The following is a 17,760-nucleotide window of genomic DNA, read 5'->3' as shown; positions in this document are numbered from 1 at the left end:
GCTGACTCACACTAGATCGTTTTCTGTCTCCTTCTGTTCCATTTTGATCACTTTGTGCCTCTCTGGGGTTGTTTCACACTTCTGTACGTTCCTGTTTGTGGCCTTGTGCTGGTCGTTTTCTCCCACATTCTTTGTCTACTTGTCTGTTTTTCTTCATTTTCAATCTATTGTTAGATTTTCTGTCTTTGTCTCTGGTTATTTTGCATTTTAGCATGGCCGCTTTATGTCAGTGCTCAATTGGGGCCACAAACAGGTTTGGCAGTTTGTGATACTTAACAGTTGATTTAATTGTATTTTTTGGGGCGTCACATTGTAACACGGTCGTGTTACAATGTGAATTTCTTTTTACAGTATGATATATGTCGAGAATAAAAACCAGGGAGCTTTTGGTGCAGTTGTTGGCACTGCTGCCTTACTTCCCTTGCAGTTTGCATGTGTTTCCTGCATGAGCATTAAAAAACTCCTACCAATCATTGTCACACCAAAGATGAAATGGGTCAAATTATATCACTGAGGAAGAATTTCAAGACAATAGATTGATAGAAGTGAAAGCCAAAACTGTATAATAGTCTAAAGAATTTAATATATAAATGTGTGTGTGTGTGTGTGTGTGTGTGTGTGTGTGTGTGTGTGTGTGTGTGTGTGTGTGTGTGTGTGTGTGTGTGTGTGTGTGTGTGTGTGTGTGTGTGTGTGTGTGTGTGTGTGTGTGTGTGTGTGTTGGATATGGAAAACATTTGAGTTTCGGATCAAAACATGAATATGAGACAAAAGTTCAGAATTGCAGCTTTTATTTCATGTCTTTCCATGTAGGTGTGTGAAACTACTCCGGACAGAGCACCTGTTGTTTGAACCCTCCCACTTTTCAAGTGAGCCAAAGTGTTGGAACATGTGACTGATGAGTGTTTCTCGTTGCCGTTTTGATTGATTGCTTAACATTAGGTAGTGCTTGTTTTTGGCTCTGGGTCTCACCTGTCAAAACTGCATTTGCTGTGAAGCAAACATGGAAATCAGGGAGCTGTCTATGGGAGAAAAGCAAACCATTGTGAAGCTGAGAGAAGAGGGAAAACCGATCAGAGCTATTGCACAAACATGGGACATAGCCAATACAACAATTTGGAATGCCCTGAAAAAGAAAGAAGCTACTGGTGGACTGACCAACAGACATCGAACAGGTCAGCCAAGGGGAGCAACAGCAGTGGATAACTGAGAGCTTGTGAGAGCTGTGAAGAAACACCCAGAGCCAACAGCCAGTGACATCACTGGCAACCTCCACAGGGCAGGCTTGATGGTCTCACACTCGACTGTTGGAAGAAGACTTCGAGAGAAGACATATGGAGGCCAGAGGCCACGCCACAAGATGCTAACCACTCACCAGCAAAAACAATCAGAAGGCCAGACTGGATTTTGCAAAGAAGCAGAGATGTTTTGGAACAAAGTTTTATGGAGTGACGAGACCAAGATGAACCTCTACCAAAGTGATGGGCGGGCCAACGTATGGAGAAAGAAAGGATCTGCTTATGATCCAACACACACTGTGACACATGGTGGAGGTAACGTCACGGCTTGGGTTTGCATGGCTGCTTCTGGAACGGCCTCACTAGTCTTTATTGATGATGTACCTTCTGATGGGAGCAGCAGAAGGAATTCTGAAGTCTACAAAACCATTTTGTCTGGCAATTCACAGAAAAATGCATCCAAACTCAAGGGGAGAAGCTTCAGCCTGCAACAAGACAATGACCCAAAACACAGTGCCAACACAACAAGGACTTCATCAGGGGGGGAAAGTGGCCGGTCTTGACTGACCCAGTCAATCACCTGACCTCAACCCAACAGCAGTTTTACCTCCTGAAGAGGACGCTGAAGGAAGAAACACACAAGAACTGAAAGACGCTGCATTAAAGGCCTGGAAAAGCATTTCAAAGGATGAACGCAACAGTCTGATGAAGTCAGTGGGTCACAGGCTTGATGCAGTTATTGCAAATAAGGGTTATGCCGCCAAATATTAAATATTATTCAATTTAAGTTAATTTAATAAAGTCTGTTCCAATACATTTGCTCACTTTTTGCTAAAAAAGTGGGTGGCTTCAAACAAAAGGTGTTCTGTCCTGAGTGGTTTAACACATCTAGATGTGTTAAACCACTAAAAGCTGAAATTCTGAACTTTGTCTCATACTCATGTTTTGATCTGAAACTCAAATGTCTTCAGTATGCAACAAAAACAAATGAATCCGCCTTGCCATTCCAATACTTTTGGAGGGGACTAGTCATAATAAAATCATTGGATCTGTGATGTGACGTTAGTCTGCACCTTGTCTGGCAGTAGCTTCTCAGATGCAGAGAACTTACTACAAACAATAACAAGTCTGCATAATATTAATATTAATAAGGAATAACTTTGAAAAACAATCAAGAATAAATATGTTTTTCATTTATCTGTGATGGTATGCAGAGGAGCTGGGTATCTCGTCTGAATCGGGAGGCAATTTCAGTGTTTTACAGTTGCTTGTGAGAAAGTCCAGTTTACGAAAGTGAAAGTTTGGACGTGCGTATAATAAAATGTTGACACCATAATTTAACCGAGCAGCATTGATGATATGAAGCAGGTCAGGAAAATAAATAATGTCTGATCAAGTCACACATTCATCTGAAGTCAGGGTAAAAGGAGGCAAGTGTTTCAGAAATGTGGCCACAATCAGTGAGTATATAACTTTTAAAAAGGAACCTTTCAAAAATAACAGATAGCAGCAAAGAAAAACTTTAATAAGATGATAATACCTTGATTTACATCCTACACAAGAAGCATGACAGAAATATATATATATTTTTTTTAAATCCACTGTGCAAAATGAAATGGAGAATATATAAAGTTGAATAGAAAAACAGCAAACACACTACAATTCAGTCACAGTGAGATGTTGTCGATACAAGTGGATTTCCACACGAGACTATATCACAAACAAAATTCAGGTCAACGAATACTATAAGATCCATGCGCCGATTAAAGTCAAAGGCTCATTTTTAGAACAGAAAACTTGAGTTTTGAGGTTGAACTTTTCAGCCCTGCAGTTCCCGCCACCGCCTGCAGATGTCAGTGAAGCGCTGTGCTCAGAGGAAAGGCAGAGGCAGAAGAAGATCACGTGATCCTGGCGAACTCGTTGGCTTGACAACAATAAGCTTAACCCGGAGCTGCAGGTGGGATTTACTCCAAAAACATTTCTGTAGAATAATTTTGATGTTTGATTTGAGGAAATGTTTTTAATATCACCGTTACGATAGTTGACCGGCAGTTTGTTAAAAGACGGTTTTGTCTCGGCCTGTTTTGCTCGTAGAGCCTTTGTGCTAGGCTAATTCCCAAATCAACATTCCCTAATCTGGCTGGCTGTAATGTACATTTAATGTTTGTTTTGTTTTGTTTGATTTGCTGCAGCTGATGATGATATGACACTGCTGCGTCAATTCTCTTCAATCTGTGTTAAAAGTCATGCTTCACTTGCAGAACTGCACCCTGAAGAAACACTATGCCAGAACTCAAGACGACATTCAGAGAAGTTCTGCCCAAACAAGGTTTGTACCACAGGACTTATTGTTTATCCGAGTGCCAGTGGATTCAAAACGCACGAGCAGTTTGCATAAATGAAAAGAATCCTTCAGATGCTCCCTCCGTGTTGCTTTCGCTCAGCTTCCTTCATACATTCCAACCCTTGGTATCGAATGAGTGCAGACACCTGTGTGTCATTTCTGAATGCATCATTGGGACATTCACAATGTGTCTGATCTGTGACATTACATAAGTATGAAGACTAATTTATAGGACTTCAAAATTGAGATATCCATGTTGCAGTTAAAACGTTCAATTGTATAGTTTAAAAAATATATATTTTTATTTTACCAGGAAAACCTCGTTGAGATTAAAAATCTCTTTTTCGAGAGTGATGCTGGCTAAGACGGGCAGCAGTACATTAAAGGTTCAGAGAAACCAGGATCAAAACATTTAAGAAAAATGCCATGACATTAAAAATCATGCCGATTTGCTAAACAATCACCCATACATTTTAAATTAAGTATATTATTCAAAACATATGCAGACAGTAATGTCTGTCTCCAAGTCACTAAGCAACTTAATTGAAAACAGGTTTTTCTCACAAAAATGTACACTTCAACTCTGTATCTTTGCATCCTTTTTTTAAGGCCAATTGTGGCTGCAGGAATGTGAGAAGTCATGTGTTTTTGACTTTTCCAACACCGACAGGGCAGCTTTCTATGGAAGATGTGCCCACCATGGTCCTGTGCAAGCCAAAGCTACTGCCACTCAAATCCGTCACGCTTGAGAAACTGGAGAAGATGCAGATGGAGGCTCAGGAGGCCGTCAAACAGCAAGAACTGGCCATGAAGGAGGAAACGCAGTAGCGCCCCCCCCCCGACAGGATTCCGAACAAGAGACAAAATATTCCTTCCGATGGTTAGAATGAGCTCCACATGTTCAAACGCATATGGAGAATGATTTGTAAGGACATGAATTGGTTTGGAATGTGCTGGAGAGCTTCAGTACCTGTGTGCTCCCTCACTGTGGTTGGATCTGTTAGTCTGCACCTTGTCTAGCAGCAGCTTCTCAGATGCAGAGAAACTAATGTGGGCAAAGCATAGCTACAGGTGAAGATAATAAATATTGATTTAATGACGACACCGATATCTTTGGCCTATTTTTTGCAAACAAGTCCTGTGAAAGTGTCCAAGTGTGTTCTGAAAGCAAGAGATGCAAGCACAATAAGGAAAGTCATCTTAAAATGAACACCATACTCCCCTTTTTATTTTTTTCATACTCTTTTATAAAGCTCTTGACACAAACCAGTCATCTCTTTACAAACACTGCTTTCTAGAAAACACAAAAGGAGTGGCAGTGAAGTCAAGAAAATACTGTACAGAACAACATGGAATGACTGACACTGAGAGGTGTGGCACTTGAAGGGCTATAGCTTATGTAAATGTTTATATTGAAACAACTTTGACAAAAGTGATTTACTTCAGTTTCAAAAAAAAGTGCTGTATTTGTATTTTTTTCTCAATACCTCACCTCTGAAATGTACATTTGTCTAACTGTTGCAAAGGACGAAACTTGTACCCGGCAATTTTGTGAAAAATATGCAGGTAGAAAAAGTAGCTCCGTCCTCTTGCTTTCCAGAAATCTGGCACGTAAAAAGATGGCCTCAGTAGCTTTCAAGTTTGACGACTCCACCGTCTCCCTCGCTGACAAATCTCTTCCGACCCCTGAGGAGAAAATTCAACAACCTGATGAACAAACACATGTATCCTGAATTGTACAAAAATAAAGCGACAACACCTACCGACAGGGGCAGAGATCTCTTAACTTTACATCTATGACTCCTGTATTAAAGCTTTGGTCAACAAATTGCTCCAGGATGAAGTAAGCACGTGGGACATCGATGTTGATTTCAGCAATGTCCATATAAACTCTCTCGTAACCCTGGAGGACAAGAAGCAGAGTCGCTTTCAACCCCAAACCTTTGCAAACAGAATGCAAAGCTGGACAGCAGGTGGCAGTATACCCTTCTCATTTGGTCCACGGTGATGACGGAGGAGGCTGACAGAGACTTGAGAAGCTGCAGGATCATTTTGAACGTTTTGTCACCTTTGGACTCCAACACCATGACGATGGCCTGGGAAAACCAGCACAACCCTCGTTTCAGGACGCAAACGGCTCGCCAGTGTCACAAAGGAGGCGTTGGGGAAGTGGACTCCAGGACCACAGGGAGTTTACGCCTCACAGGAAGCAATATTACAACACATCTACCTCAAAGTGCACATCGACGTGACAAAGTGTCCCACAGGCTGAAACACAGAACTGTGAGGATGGAGTCCCAGCAGCTCCGGGGCAGATCTCCTCTTCATCGCCCCCCTGGACATTTACCTCATAGACAAACTCGTGGTGGAAATGGGGAACTTCCAGATCTCGCAGACATCTCTCAGCCTCTTTGATATCTCCAGACAGGATGTACTCCTTCAACAACAGGTTCATCTGATGGTAGACAGAAAACACGCCAGCCATGATTCCATCATCAACCACGGCGCTCGAAACAACACGCAGGATTTCAGTTTCCTTTTCTTCCTCAGTTCAAACTTTATGACTTCAATGCCTAAAAATAGATTTGAGGATCTAAACAAAACACAGACACAATATATCAATAACTACGGATGGACTTTTTAATAGCACGAGTACAAGTACTAACCTTTAGCTCCTTGCCAAGAGGAAGTACCGATATGAGTATTTGAACCAGGAGCGGTATCGGTACAACTGTTGGATAATTTACCTCTTTAACCAGTTGCATGACGGGCCTCTGCCCCCCGCCGGCTCCCCACTGCTGGTCGATGCGAAGCCCCCCCATGTTCATCTTCAGCAGCACGGCCGCCCGGTCCAGGGCCGCCCTGACCACAACACACACCCTGTTATTAATGCTCTGCTCCACACAGGACTTACTCTGCAGCTCGGTTTGTGGTGTTTTGCTCTTTTCATCATTCATGACAGATTTGTGTTGAGAGGACATTATTACTAAAGATGTAGTTGGTCACGGAGACAAAGCTCACGTCCCCACTGGTGATGCTCTTGGGTTTGAAACTTTCTGTTCACTTCAAAAGATGTGTGAAACCTTCAGTGCAGCTCAGCTGGAGCTTTGATCATCCAACTTGGTGGAATCGAGTCAAAATCTTCTGCTTGACGCAAGAAAACCTCCACCAGGTTTTATGTGAACTGAGGAGAAACTTTTGTTTTTTTACACAGAACTACTATGTTTGGTCTCGTTACCTGGATCAAAATGACATTACAGAAGGAATCGTTGATTGTGGGAAACATCCCGCAGAGAAATTCTGTACATGTTGTTTTTCTAAGTAGAATTTAGAGCATTGGTGCTAAAATCATTGATCACGGCCGACTGTTAGGGAGAGCGGGTTTCTTTCACGGCAAATCGAAGGTAAAAAATAAAAAAAGATGGTGTGTTGGCGACACAAACTGATGACTTTTTCAGGAAGTTAAAAGTTTAATGAATCCATCGACTAATTTATCTATCATGTAAATGTATTTCCAATAGGTTAGCATGAGTCCATCGACTAATTTATCTATCATGTAAATGTATTTCCAATAGGTTAGCATGAGTCCATCGACTAATTTATCTATCATGTAAATGTATTTCCAATAGGTTAGCATGAGTCCATCGACTAATTTATCTATCATGTAAATGTATTTCCAATAGGTTAGCAAACGGGACTGATTAATGCTTGGTTTTGGAATGTAACTTTGCATGAATCAAAAATATACAGCCATATTTAAATATATATCAGGGGCGGTATAGCTTGTTTGGTAAAGCGGTCGTCTCCCAATCGGAAGGTTGCAGGTTCAATTGCCATCTCTGCCTGCTTTACATACCAAAGTGTCCTTGGGCAAGACACTGAACCCCAAACTGCTCCCATTGGAGTGACGGTGTGTGTGTGTGTGTGTGTGTGTGTGTGTGTGTGTGTGTGTGTGTGTGTGTGTGTGTGTGTGTGTGTGTGTGTGTGTGTGTGTGATGTAAAGAAGTTTGGGGCTGCTCACACAGCTCTACCAGTGAAATTCATTAACCATCATATAACCAACTATACAGTTGGTCTTTAACTTTTGTAGTCAGACTAATCTAATCAGCACAAACATGAAAACATGAAAACATTCCCATAATAACATAAGACCTCATGCACATGCAGCTACTGTCCACTAAAGTCACAGTTGTGATATACCTTGTGTATTCACAGTCAACTCGGCCTTTGTAGCTCTCAATGTAGCTCTTGGATAATATTTGGTCGCTGACGGCTCGGGCGATGAATTGTCCGACCAACTGGGAGGGGAAGACAGAAGACAAACGTGTAAACAAGCCCAAACACATTACAGAGCATCACGTTGAGCCAAACGCAGTGGAGAGGGCGCCCAGCCATCAGGTTGCTGTTCAGTCTGGGGGGGGGGGGGGGAGAGAGAGCGTAGAGAGCAGAGTGTTTATTATCTGATGTAAAATGTTGGTCAATCATGGACAACAGCGTTTGGTTTGGAGCTCCACAACAGAACAGAGGAGTGACGGTGGCCTTGGAGGCGTGTGGTTGTTTACAGTCCTGTGACTGTGATTTAGGGAAACGAAAGAGCTGGCTCTGCTCTTCTGGCCTCCACAAAGCCTGTGCTCATTGTTCCTGTACAGACCAGAGGCAGCTCCATCTCACTGTGGCTGGAGCGGCAGCCGCGCAGAGGAAAAGTGTGTGTATCACCCAAAACGAGAGTGACAGAGCAGAGGGAAGGACGTGGGGGCAGGGCACCAACACAATGTTCCATTAAACTCTGAAAACTGAGAGAGAGGCAGCGAAATGACCAGCAAGACCGAAAGAGACAGAGGAAGGAGGGGGTGAAGGGGAAGGACGACCAATAACCCTTTTAGCGTCCTTTGCTGAGCTTGCATTTTGCAAGTGCAGGCAGACAATAGCCAGAGATCTCATGTCTGTGCAGGCTGAAAAGGAGGGACAGCTCAAATATACACACTGGCTCTCTGTGTCACACAGCAGCTCAGCAAACCCCGGCGCCGTTCCCCCAGCTTTTAACCCTTTACGCAGAAAGCCAGCTCTCAGCAGAGAGGGACGCCTGGAAGCATTTGTCTAGCATCTGTTACATGACTGATTAGATGGGAACACAAAGTAACAACGATTCTACAGTCGAAATAAGAAAGAGATTTAATGTAATTTTTTATCAGTTTTAATTTGATCAAACTCTTCAGTATTTCAGTTTATCACGATTTGATGCAATTTCAAATCAAGATGCAGCAGCAGAACAGTGATTCCCAATGTGTGGGTGTGTTGAAGTGGAAGCTCCTGGTTCTGTATATTTGTTGATGTCATAGAGGTTAGGGTTATCTTGCATCAGTATATTTTCGCAGTAACGTGGGGCTCCAGAAGACATACGGAACCAGGCTCACCTGCGGGGCCCCGGGGGTGTCCAGGACCAGATCTGGCAGCTCTCTCAGCAGCTTGTCGAAGGAGCTCTCCATGTCGCTGTGGGACAGGACGGGCCCACACAGGTTGGCCAGCAGCCTGGAGGTCAGCTCCCGGTGGCTGGCTTTAGCCTCCAGGGCCAGCGACACAGCCAACGAGGGCACCTTGCTCCGCATGGACCCCAGGTTCAACTCCGCCAAAAGCTCCTGCAGACGCAACGGAGCATTTAGCTCGATGGAGGGCCTTCTATAAAAAATCTCTTCAGTTTCTCATGTGCTTGATTCATGGTATTAGTTACACGGTACAGCACGTACAGCTACTTCCTTTGTGTCTCCATGTTCAAAGTATTCTTGCACTATCGGGGTGACCGTCTTCTCAAAGTCCTTTTCTTCCAGTGGGGGAGCCATGGTCTCATACACACAGTTTTCCTGTCGACACAATCACATCACATATACGTTTCTGAAAAGTACATCCCAAGGAAAAGTTCCAGTACCTCGGGGTCTTGTTCACAATTGGGGGAGATGGAGCGTGAGATGGACAGGCGGATCGGTGCAGCGTCTGCAGTCATGCGGACGTTGTATCGGTCCGTCGTGGTGAAGAAGGAGCTGAGCCAAAAAGCAAAGCTCTCGATTTACCGGTCGATCTTCGTTCCTCCCCTCACCTATGGTCATGAACTATGGGTCATGACCGAAAGAACCAGATCCCGGATACAAGCGGCCGAAATGAGCTTCCTCCGTAGGGTGGCTGGGCGTACCCTTAGAGATAGGGTGAGGAGCTCAGTCACCCTTAGAGATAGGGGGAGGAGCTCAGTCACCCTTAGAGAGAGGGTGAGGAGCTCAGTCACCCTTAGAGATAGGGTGAGGAGCTCAGTCACCCTTAGAGATAGGGTGAGGAGCTCAGTCACCCTTAGAGATAGGGGGAGGAGCTCAGTCACCCTTAGAGAGAGGGTGAGGAGCTCAGTCACCCTTAGAGATAGGGGGAGGAGCTCAGTCACCCTTAGAGATAGGGTGAGGAGCTCAGTCACCCTTAGAGAGAGGGGGAGGAGCTCAGTCACCCTTAGAGATAGGGGGAGGAGCTCAGTCACCCTTAGAGACAGGGGGAGGAGCTCAGTCACCCTTAGAGATAGGGTGAGGGGCTCAGTCACCCTTAGAGATAGGGGGAGGAGCTCAGTCACCCTTAGAGATAGGGGAAGGAGCTCAGTCACCCTTAGAGATAGGGTGAGGAGCTCAGTCACCCTTAAAGATAGGGTGAGGAGCTCATCACCCTTAGAGATAGGGTGAGGTGCTCGGCCATCTGTTTGGGATGGACGCCTCCCCAGGGAGGCATTCTGGGCATGTCCCTCCAGTAGGAGGCCTCAGGACAGACCTAGGACACCCTGGAGGGACGATGTCTCTCAGCTGGGCTGGGAACACCTTGGGGTGCCACTGGAAGAGCTGGAGGAAGTTTCTGGGGCGAGGGGAGTCTGGGCAACCCTGCACAAACTGCTGCCACTGTGACACGGCCCCAGAGAAGCGGGAGACAATGGATGTATGGATGGACATCCCAACCAAGCATTTTACAATCCAAGTAACAGTAGGGCGGTACAAACTCCACACAAAGTGAACACTGCTGGGCTGATCTTGTAAAGAAAATCACACGCTGCACTGCGAACACTGCGGCGATTACCTGAGCTTCATCATAGTTTGGATCCTTCTCATCGACTTCCTCTGGTCCGTAAACCTCACCAGATCTGCCCCAGACACCTTTTCCTCCGGCCCCGCCTGCACACAAAGGTCAGAGGTCATGTCAGACATGGTATCCAACAACATGACTGTCGCTCTTCCCACTGAGCAAGAAATGGCCATAGACGTCCAAAACACGTCCGTCTGCCCATCAGGCCATCATCTTTTTTCTATATGACACAGGACATAACATGATGGACATCTAAGACACCTAGAATCAGTTAAAGACACAAGTCTGTTAAGTCCAACTGCCTTGGAGACTCATTGTAATTCAAATATAATCAGATATGATCCCAGCACGCCTCCTTGGAAAAGACGTACAACTCATAAAAGACAATCTCTCCAGAAACAAAGACGTTGATTCAGAAAAGCTTCTCAGAAGCTTGTCAACATCTGTCACTCTGCCAATAACCACATGTCTGACAATCAATGATACAATAATAAGTTATATATATATATAATTATTTATGATAGAAATAATATCTCTAATGGCTTGATAAGCAAACCACGACAACACAATAACAGCTCTCATCTTAAGTCTTACTGAACAAATACGAGACAAAGTTCAGGCTAATTTCTGTTGAAGAAAACTGTTCCAATTCTTTTTTTGCTGCATCAATGAAACCGTAGCCCCATAAAGATATTAATCTAACAATCTGCCATTGCTATGACTTTATGAAAACATTGACAACGTCCTGTACAGGAGGTGAAGAGGTTGAAAAAGAAGTGTTAACCCTGATTTAAAAAGTAAGGCTCATTACACTACAAACTGAAATGTGGCGTGGCTCCATTATTATCTGAATCCAGGAGCAAGAGGTTGTGAGCAGAACAAACTCAGGGAGTGACCGTGTCCATTCACTCCACCTCATCGTCGATGATGCCAAATCACATGCAAAATGGAGGAATTCCTGCCAACCGGTTTGTTTCACCTGCTTTTCAGAGGCAGCAGGTCAGAAAGATTCCTCAAAAACAATCAAACCTGCAGCATGTTGCATTTACTGCAGCGCACAGCATCGTAATGGGAGTTACTGTTGGAGAAAATCTGTGGAGCAAAAGGCTTGTTTCCATGTTTGATCTGGGCCCAGGGAGTGTGAACACTGTCTTTAATGGATCATTTTCATTTTCGTTCATGAGCCATTCATCCTTACCCTTCCGCCAAAAGAACATGAACTACAACTTCAATGCATATGGCTTACTTAATTTAATCTGTTGTAGTTCATCACACAAAGGATTTGTGCTGTGGGCATAAGCTTTTGCTGTCGTACACCACTTCTATTAAATTAATCATTATCCAGTATAATCTGTATCAATGCCTACAGTGTTTTTTAATCCCAGTGACAAACATGCTGTAACATAACCGGTCTATTGTGGGACATTTACACATTTAAACAAGAGAACTGCCTATACAGTCCACACACACAAACCAAAAAGGATTTCTATCCCCCACATGGATACCACTTGTGCACATGCAGCGCTGAGGCTTCTGCCGTTATGCCGACAACTGCTGCATCATGAACGCAGACAGCAAACATCTGCTGGGTGTGAGGTCAGCACCAGCAGATTGCAGACAGTTTGAGAAGCCCAGTACCAAAGCAGCTTTTGAGACGTGCTTTAAAATCTCCACTCGTCCCACCCAGTGTGTGGCATATGACATGTCCCTATATTTAGCTCGGCCCACATTGGCAGTGAGAAACCATCCCACTTCGGCAGCGAAACATTGTGTTCTCAAAGCCACCTCCAGCAGAGATCCTGCACACCCCTTGTTCTCGTCTCCGAAAACTGCAATGCATGAAATTTTAATGCACAAAAAAAAGCAGAGAGCTCATATCACAGGGCTTCGTCGGAGTGGCAGTTTGGTTACGCAACAAGAAAGACCGTGTGCCAAAACAAACAAGACGTGTTCCAGTTCTGCTGGCCACGGCCAGCGCTGAAGTGTGGCGCTGTCTGCAGGGGCCCAAGTGGGCATAGCATGCTTATGTCATCAGATCTGCACCTTCAATCCTCATTTCCTTTTACACATGTAATGTGGCACTGCTGGTTGTAAGAGAACAAGCCAGCAGGTCAGAGAAGCCAGGTCTGGCTTGATAAATAAATCGGACCACAAATTGCAGGAAGGCATTATGCAACATTTTCAGCGGCACACACCGGAGAACACATTTCTCAGTAGCAATCACTGCGTTCTGGAATACACTGAAGTCTTCTTTCAGTAACAAACACAAATAGAAAGTCCCACGAACCTCCGGAAAGCACCTTGAAATTTCCCATTAACTCATTGACTGCCATTGACGTCAATTATGTTTTTCAATGGGAGGGGCTGGTGGACGGCCTGGCGGAGCTTGTCCATCAAGATCAGGCTTGCAACTAATTGTAATGACAACCTGATCACCGTCGGTGGCAGTAGTGCTTGTTTTGGGTGAGAGATTTACATGAGAGGAAGATGCCCGAAGAAGAGGAAGAGAGGTGGAAAATGGAGAAACGTGGTTCATTCACGCCGGAGCAGAATATGTGTTGTGGAAAAAACATGGGCGACGATCAGACCGGTCCTGGACCAAGGGGAGAGAGTCGGCGCCGGAGTGCACGGTGTGCGTTTCCACAGCCAGACTCGTCTGGCGAGTCAAGTGATTTCAGTGATTTCAGTGATTTCAGTGATTTCAGCGAGCCTGACCAGGATTCCTCTGATGAGTGGTCGCCTTCCGGACGGAGCAGCGGAGACTCATCCCCCGAAAGACGTCAAGGTAGGAACTAACGTTTCCTGCTGAGTAAAGGGCACGGAGTGTCGGCTCGCTTTGATCGTTTGTGACCCGCAAGGACTTGAGTTTCTTTACAACGCCACAGCAAGATGGTGACAGCAGTTCTGCCGGACTCTCCTCCTCCTACTAATATTATATACTGTAACGTCTGATTTCCAGTACTGATGTGAATGACATTTTAATTTACAGAGTGTGCATCCAGCAGAGAGCCTCCTGCTGCTGGCAGTGTGAGAGACAAGGTCAAAAAAAAGTTTTTCTCCACATCACACAGCAGCAACAAGAATTGGATTTTTATGGTAATTGTATTTCTATAATTTACAGGTTGTGCATCAACCAGAGGTCATGAGCATGATTCTGTCTGGCATCAAGCCAACGGGCAGCCCAATCAAATCCCCTTCACCACAACCCCTGGACCCCAGAGTGCTGCTCCAGAGCTGGATTCCGACCAGCCAGCTGACTTCCTGGAGCTTTAATGACTGAGGAGCTGCTCCAACATATAGTGGATCAGACAACCTGTATGCAAGGCAGTATTTTCAAGCACACCCTGACAGCCTGCCACATAGCAGAGGCAATGCATGGAAACCAGTGTCGGTTCCACACCCTATTTCCATCAGACCATGTCACGGAACAGATTTCAGATTATATGGCGGTTCCTTTATTATGACAATAAACGTCTAGTGAAGATGGTGACAACCTGCCACCAAGACAGGATGCAGAGGGTTGACGTGTGGCAGAAGGGACACAGAGACAAGGTTCCTCAGTTCACGCCAGAGTGTGTTGTCGCCTACAATGTGGTCATGAATGGGGTTGATAAGTTGGACCAAAACATTGTCTACTACCCCTTCATCTGAAGGTGGCTGAACTGGTCCAAGAAGTTTGTGGCCTATCTGTTCCAACTATGCATGTTTAATGCATACGTTCTTCATAGATCCAGAAACCCAGGCGAGTGTATAACCCTCCTGGAGTTCATGCGCAGGGTCGTGAAGTCCTGGACCGCAAAGCGCCATGCGGGGGGCAAAGAGAAGGTGGCGGAGGATGAAGTAGAAGATATGGAGGCTGAGTCGGGTGGGGACTTGGTGGAAACCCGATGCACTCCAAGGGCCCCATACAACACTGACCCTACTGAGGTTTGACAGACAGATGGGCAAACACAAGCTGAACCAGCTGATGCCCACAAGGTGCAAGTCCAGACCAGCAAGGAGGTGCAGGGTCTGTACTTGCAGGGGCCGTTGCAGCGAGACCAAAATGTGGTGCACAGCTTGTTGTGTCCCTTTGCACCCAAGGGAGTTTCACAGCGTACCACACCAAGCTGAACAAGCAGGACTGTGTGACTGTGCCGTGACCCCACGTCCTACTGTCTGCACACACACACACACACACACATACACATGCATACATACTGTGCAAAAGTAATTTTTTGTCAAGCGTTCAAAGTACAGTATTTGTAAATAAATTGTTTCATTGTGCATCAAAAGTCCTTTCTCAGTGTTGTTTGATAGAAGGGAAACACTGTTCAGATGTGTGAGGTGTCGGTAAAGCAAAAAATATAAACATCAAAGTCACTGTTCTGCTCGACATGTTTCTTTTCACAAAAAGCTCATTTTCTCAGTGTTTTGGTCAAAAATTGTTTTTGTTGGCAAAACCAGGCTATGCTCTACAGTCGTTTCCTAAAGAACAGAAAAGGGTAGAAACAAACTTTCTTTTCTTGATGAAAGAAGAGAGTCTACTTTTTCTCTTGGTACCTTTGTTGTTTACATAGTCATAGAACACAATATTGTGTGGGTCTTGAAAGATCGGTCGAAATGCTGTAAAACGGCTGGCAGTATGGGGCTCTCCGCTCTGAAAATGACTGGCAGCCAATGAGTTCAAACGACAACCATCCTTTGCTTTACATTGAATAATCTGTTGGAACGACTATGGAAATCTCTACAAAAGCTTGGCTGTCCAGATGGTAGGAAAAGAAAGGATATTTAAATGAACATGTGCTGGTAAGCCATTTGTTCGTAAGCTAATTGGTTAATGACTCCTGGAGGGAGCGACAACAGGCGTCGACACAGTGGGGAACAAAGTCCTGGTTCTCCTTTGAAGCAGTGGGATGAGAAACACCTTCGGCTCTGTGATGATCTCTACACTTGCCTGTGGCTCAGCAAAAGACTGACCTTTGAAAATGACAAATTAGTTGATCTCTTAGCGACGTTGTACATCCTTCTTCAAGGCGACATGTTTCTGTACCTTTCTTGGGCAGACCTCTTCCCTTCCCCAGGCGAGACTTCCGGTCCAGCAGCTTGCTCTTGGGGCTTGTGGGAACCACCACGGTTCCCCGAACCGCATCCCCATTGTCACTGAGTGAGTCCCCCCTGCCCGAGTCCCTGGAGGAGTTCTTCCTCAGCCTGCGCTTGGCCTTCGCCTTCAGCCGCGCCTCGTGGACGCTGCTGCTCGATGTGGACAACCAGTTTCCATTGATCTCCTTGTTGACGTTCTTATTGGAGAGAAGTGATCCTCCATTGTCCTCCTCGCCCGACACGAAGGAGTCGCTCAGGTCCTGAGCTTCTGTCGGACATGAGGAGATACATTTTCATATTACAGTTCAAAACCAATGGTTACATTTTCAAAGTAATCTCGAGGCTGATAAAATAAAGAGTGTTCATATATCTTTGAAAAACAAGTCTGTATTTCAGTGGTGTGGGTTTGTGAAATGCAAAGTTCAAATGCACAAAAAACAAACCCTTGACAAAGTTACTTTTAATAGATTAAGAATCAGTAAGTATCAGATTCTGAATAATTAAAAATGTAATTTAATCATACATTTAGTGATGCAAGTCAGGAACAATTGTTGCATGTCAAGTGCTGATATTTATTAGAATCAGTGTAAATTATTTCCGTCAATCTTAGAAAATGTATTTCATCCTGTCAAAGTCTTTCATTTGCCAATTTACTATAATGAACATTTACTTTTTCAGCACAATTCCGTAAGTTTGCACACATGAACCGAAATGTTCCAAATGTTAATAAAATTGTCTTCTATAATTCAAGATAACATTTTCCTTCATTTGTCACACAACTGGACAATTTTTCATGGTTCCACCAGCAAGTGGACAGTAAACAGAAGAGAAGAAAAAGTAATGAATAGGAATAAATAATAGGTTTGTGAAGCAATAACAACAATTAAATGAAAAAACAAATAATGAAGACAGTAACTGTGAATCATTGAAATCCTCGTTGAAACTGTGTCGCATTTACAATCTTCCAAGGTAAAGTTGGCACTGATCAGTAATATACCAGAGATGATGTTATCATATTTTAGCAGGATGACATCAAATATCCAGTATCTGAAAACATCTTTCATGGGGACGCATTCGTTTTCTGAGTTAGTTAGTTTTGTTTTTGTTTTTACCCAGCAGTCAAACTTTTAAAGGACGAGCGAAAAAAGCACTTTTCGTTTGTTTAGATGCACCTGGATGTTATTTCGACGTGCAACAGTGAGACGCAATGATGAGCAGAAGAAAACAAAATGTGCCGAGTTGAGCTGCAGACTGCAAGAAAACCGCTTCCGCATGAAAAAGTCACATCGAGCCCGGCTGAGGGGCATTTAAATGTCTGCGCGCGCGCGCGCACACACACACACACGCACGCACGCACGCACACACACACACGCGCGCACACCTACCGACGGGGTTTGCGTTCAGCCAGGCCTCGCAGTCAGCTGCCATGATTTGTTTTTTTGTGTGTTTTTACAGTCTATAAAATAGTTTTTTTGCAACGAAGCAGAAGTGAAGAGGAGACCTGCAGAGACAAAAAGACATTAACGTTATTGTGCGCGAGACGGCGGAGACGTGCCCGGATGAGCACAACACCCCTCCCCCCCCCTCCCCCTCCCATTCAAAGTCTCCCCGTTCTGTTGGTAAACAATGGGTAACGTTACGTTAGCGCTGCAGTACCGCTTTCAAAGACAACAAGATCAGAGTACCGAAACAACACGTCGTATTTAGATAAAGATTATTACAGATAAACAGTTTCTGCGCAGCGCTAACTTATTTAGTGTCGAAGCTAAACGTTGAACGATTAAAAAAAAGCCGAGCTTGGACGAGCAGCGAGCTCGATAAGTATCTTCCAAATCAAATTGTGAGTTTGTTAAATCTATTAGTGTCCTCTGGGCATCGTTGTTAAGTCTAAATAGCCAACAATAAAATCACTGACCGTCTGTTGTGTCCAACAAAGCTTCAAACTATGACACGAACGCTGATGTATTTTGTTTTGCCTACCCAGCAACGCAAGCGCGT

The 17,760-nt window shown here is 44.5% G+C and overlaps 2 protein-coding genes across 2 annotated transcripts; one reads left to right on the top strand and one right to left on the bottom strand.

The window, feature by feature from the left end:
• The first annotated feature begins 3,125 nt into the window (after window positions 1–3,125).
• bbip1 (BBSome interacting protein 1) lies at window positions 3,126–4,675 on the top strand. Its single transcript, XM_080494189.1, has 3 exons — window positions 3,126–3,192; window positions 3,497–3,564; window positions 4,250–4,675. Exons 2-3 carry the CDS (start codon window positions 3,519–3,521, stop codon window positions 4,405–4,407), a joined length of 204 nt encoding a protein of 67 aa, XP_080350315.1. The 5' UTR covers window positions 3,126–3,192; window positions 3,497–3,518; the 3' UTR covers window positions 4,408–4,675.
• A 127-nt stretch (window positions 4,676–4,802) lies between these two features.
• On the bottom strand, window positions 4,803–17,760 carry pdcd4b (programmed cell death 4b). The gene is made up of 12 exons (XM_080520219.1): window positions 17,678–17,760; window positions 17,148–17,263; window positions 15,713–16,030; window positions 10,675–10,769; window positions 9,324–9,437; window positions 8,994–9,215; window positions 7,780–7,877; window positions 6,327–6,441; window positions 5,927–6,034; window positions 5,565–5,675; window positions 5,343–5,482; window positions 4,803–5,265 (listed from the first exon to the last, which is right to left on the bottom strand). The coding sequence occupies exons 2-12, from the start codon at window positions 17,188–17,190 to the stop codon at window positions 5,205–5,207; spliced, it is 1,425 nt and encodes a 474-aa protein (XP_080376345.1). The 5' UTR covers window positions 17,191–17,263; window positions 17,678–17,760; the 3' UTR covers window positions 4,803–5,204.

The sequence above is a fragment of the Blennius ocellaris genome, assembly GCF_963422515.1.
Source record: "Blennius ocellaris genome assembly, chromosome: 3".
NCBI lineage: Eukaryota > Metazoa > Chordata > Actinopteri > Blenniiformes > Blenniidae > Blennius > Blennius ocellaris.
This window is presented reverse-complemented; position numbering and strand designations above follow the sequence as displayed.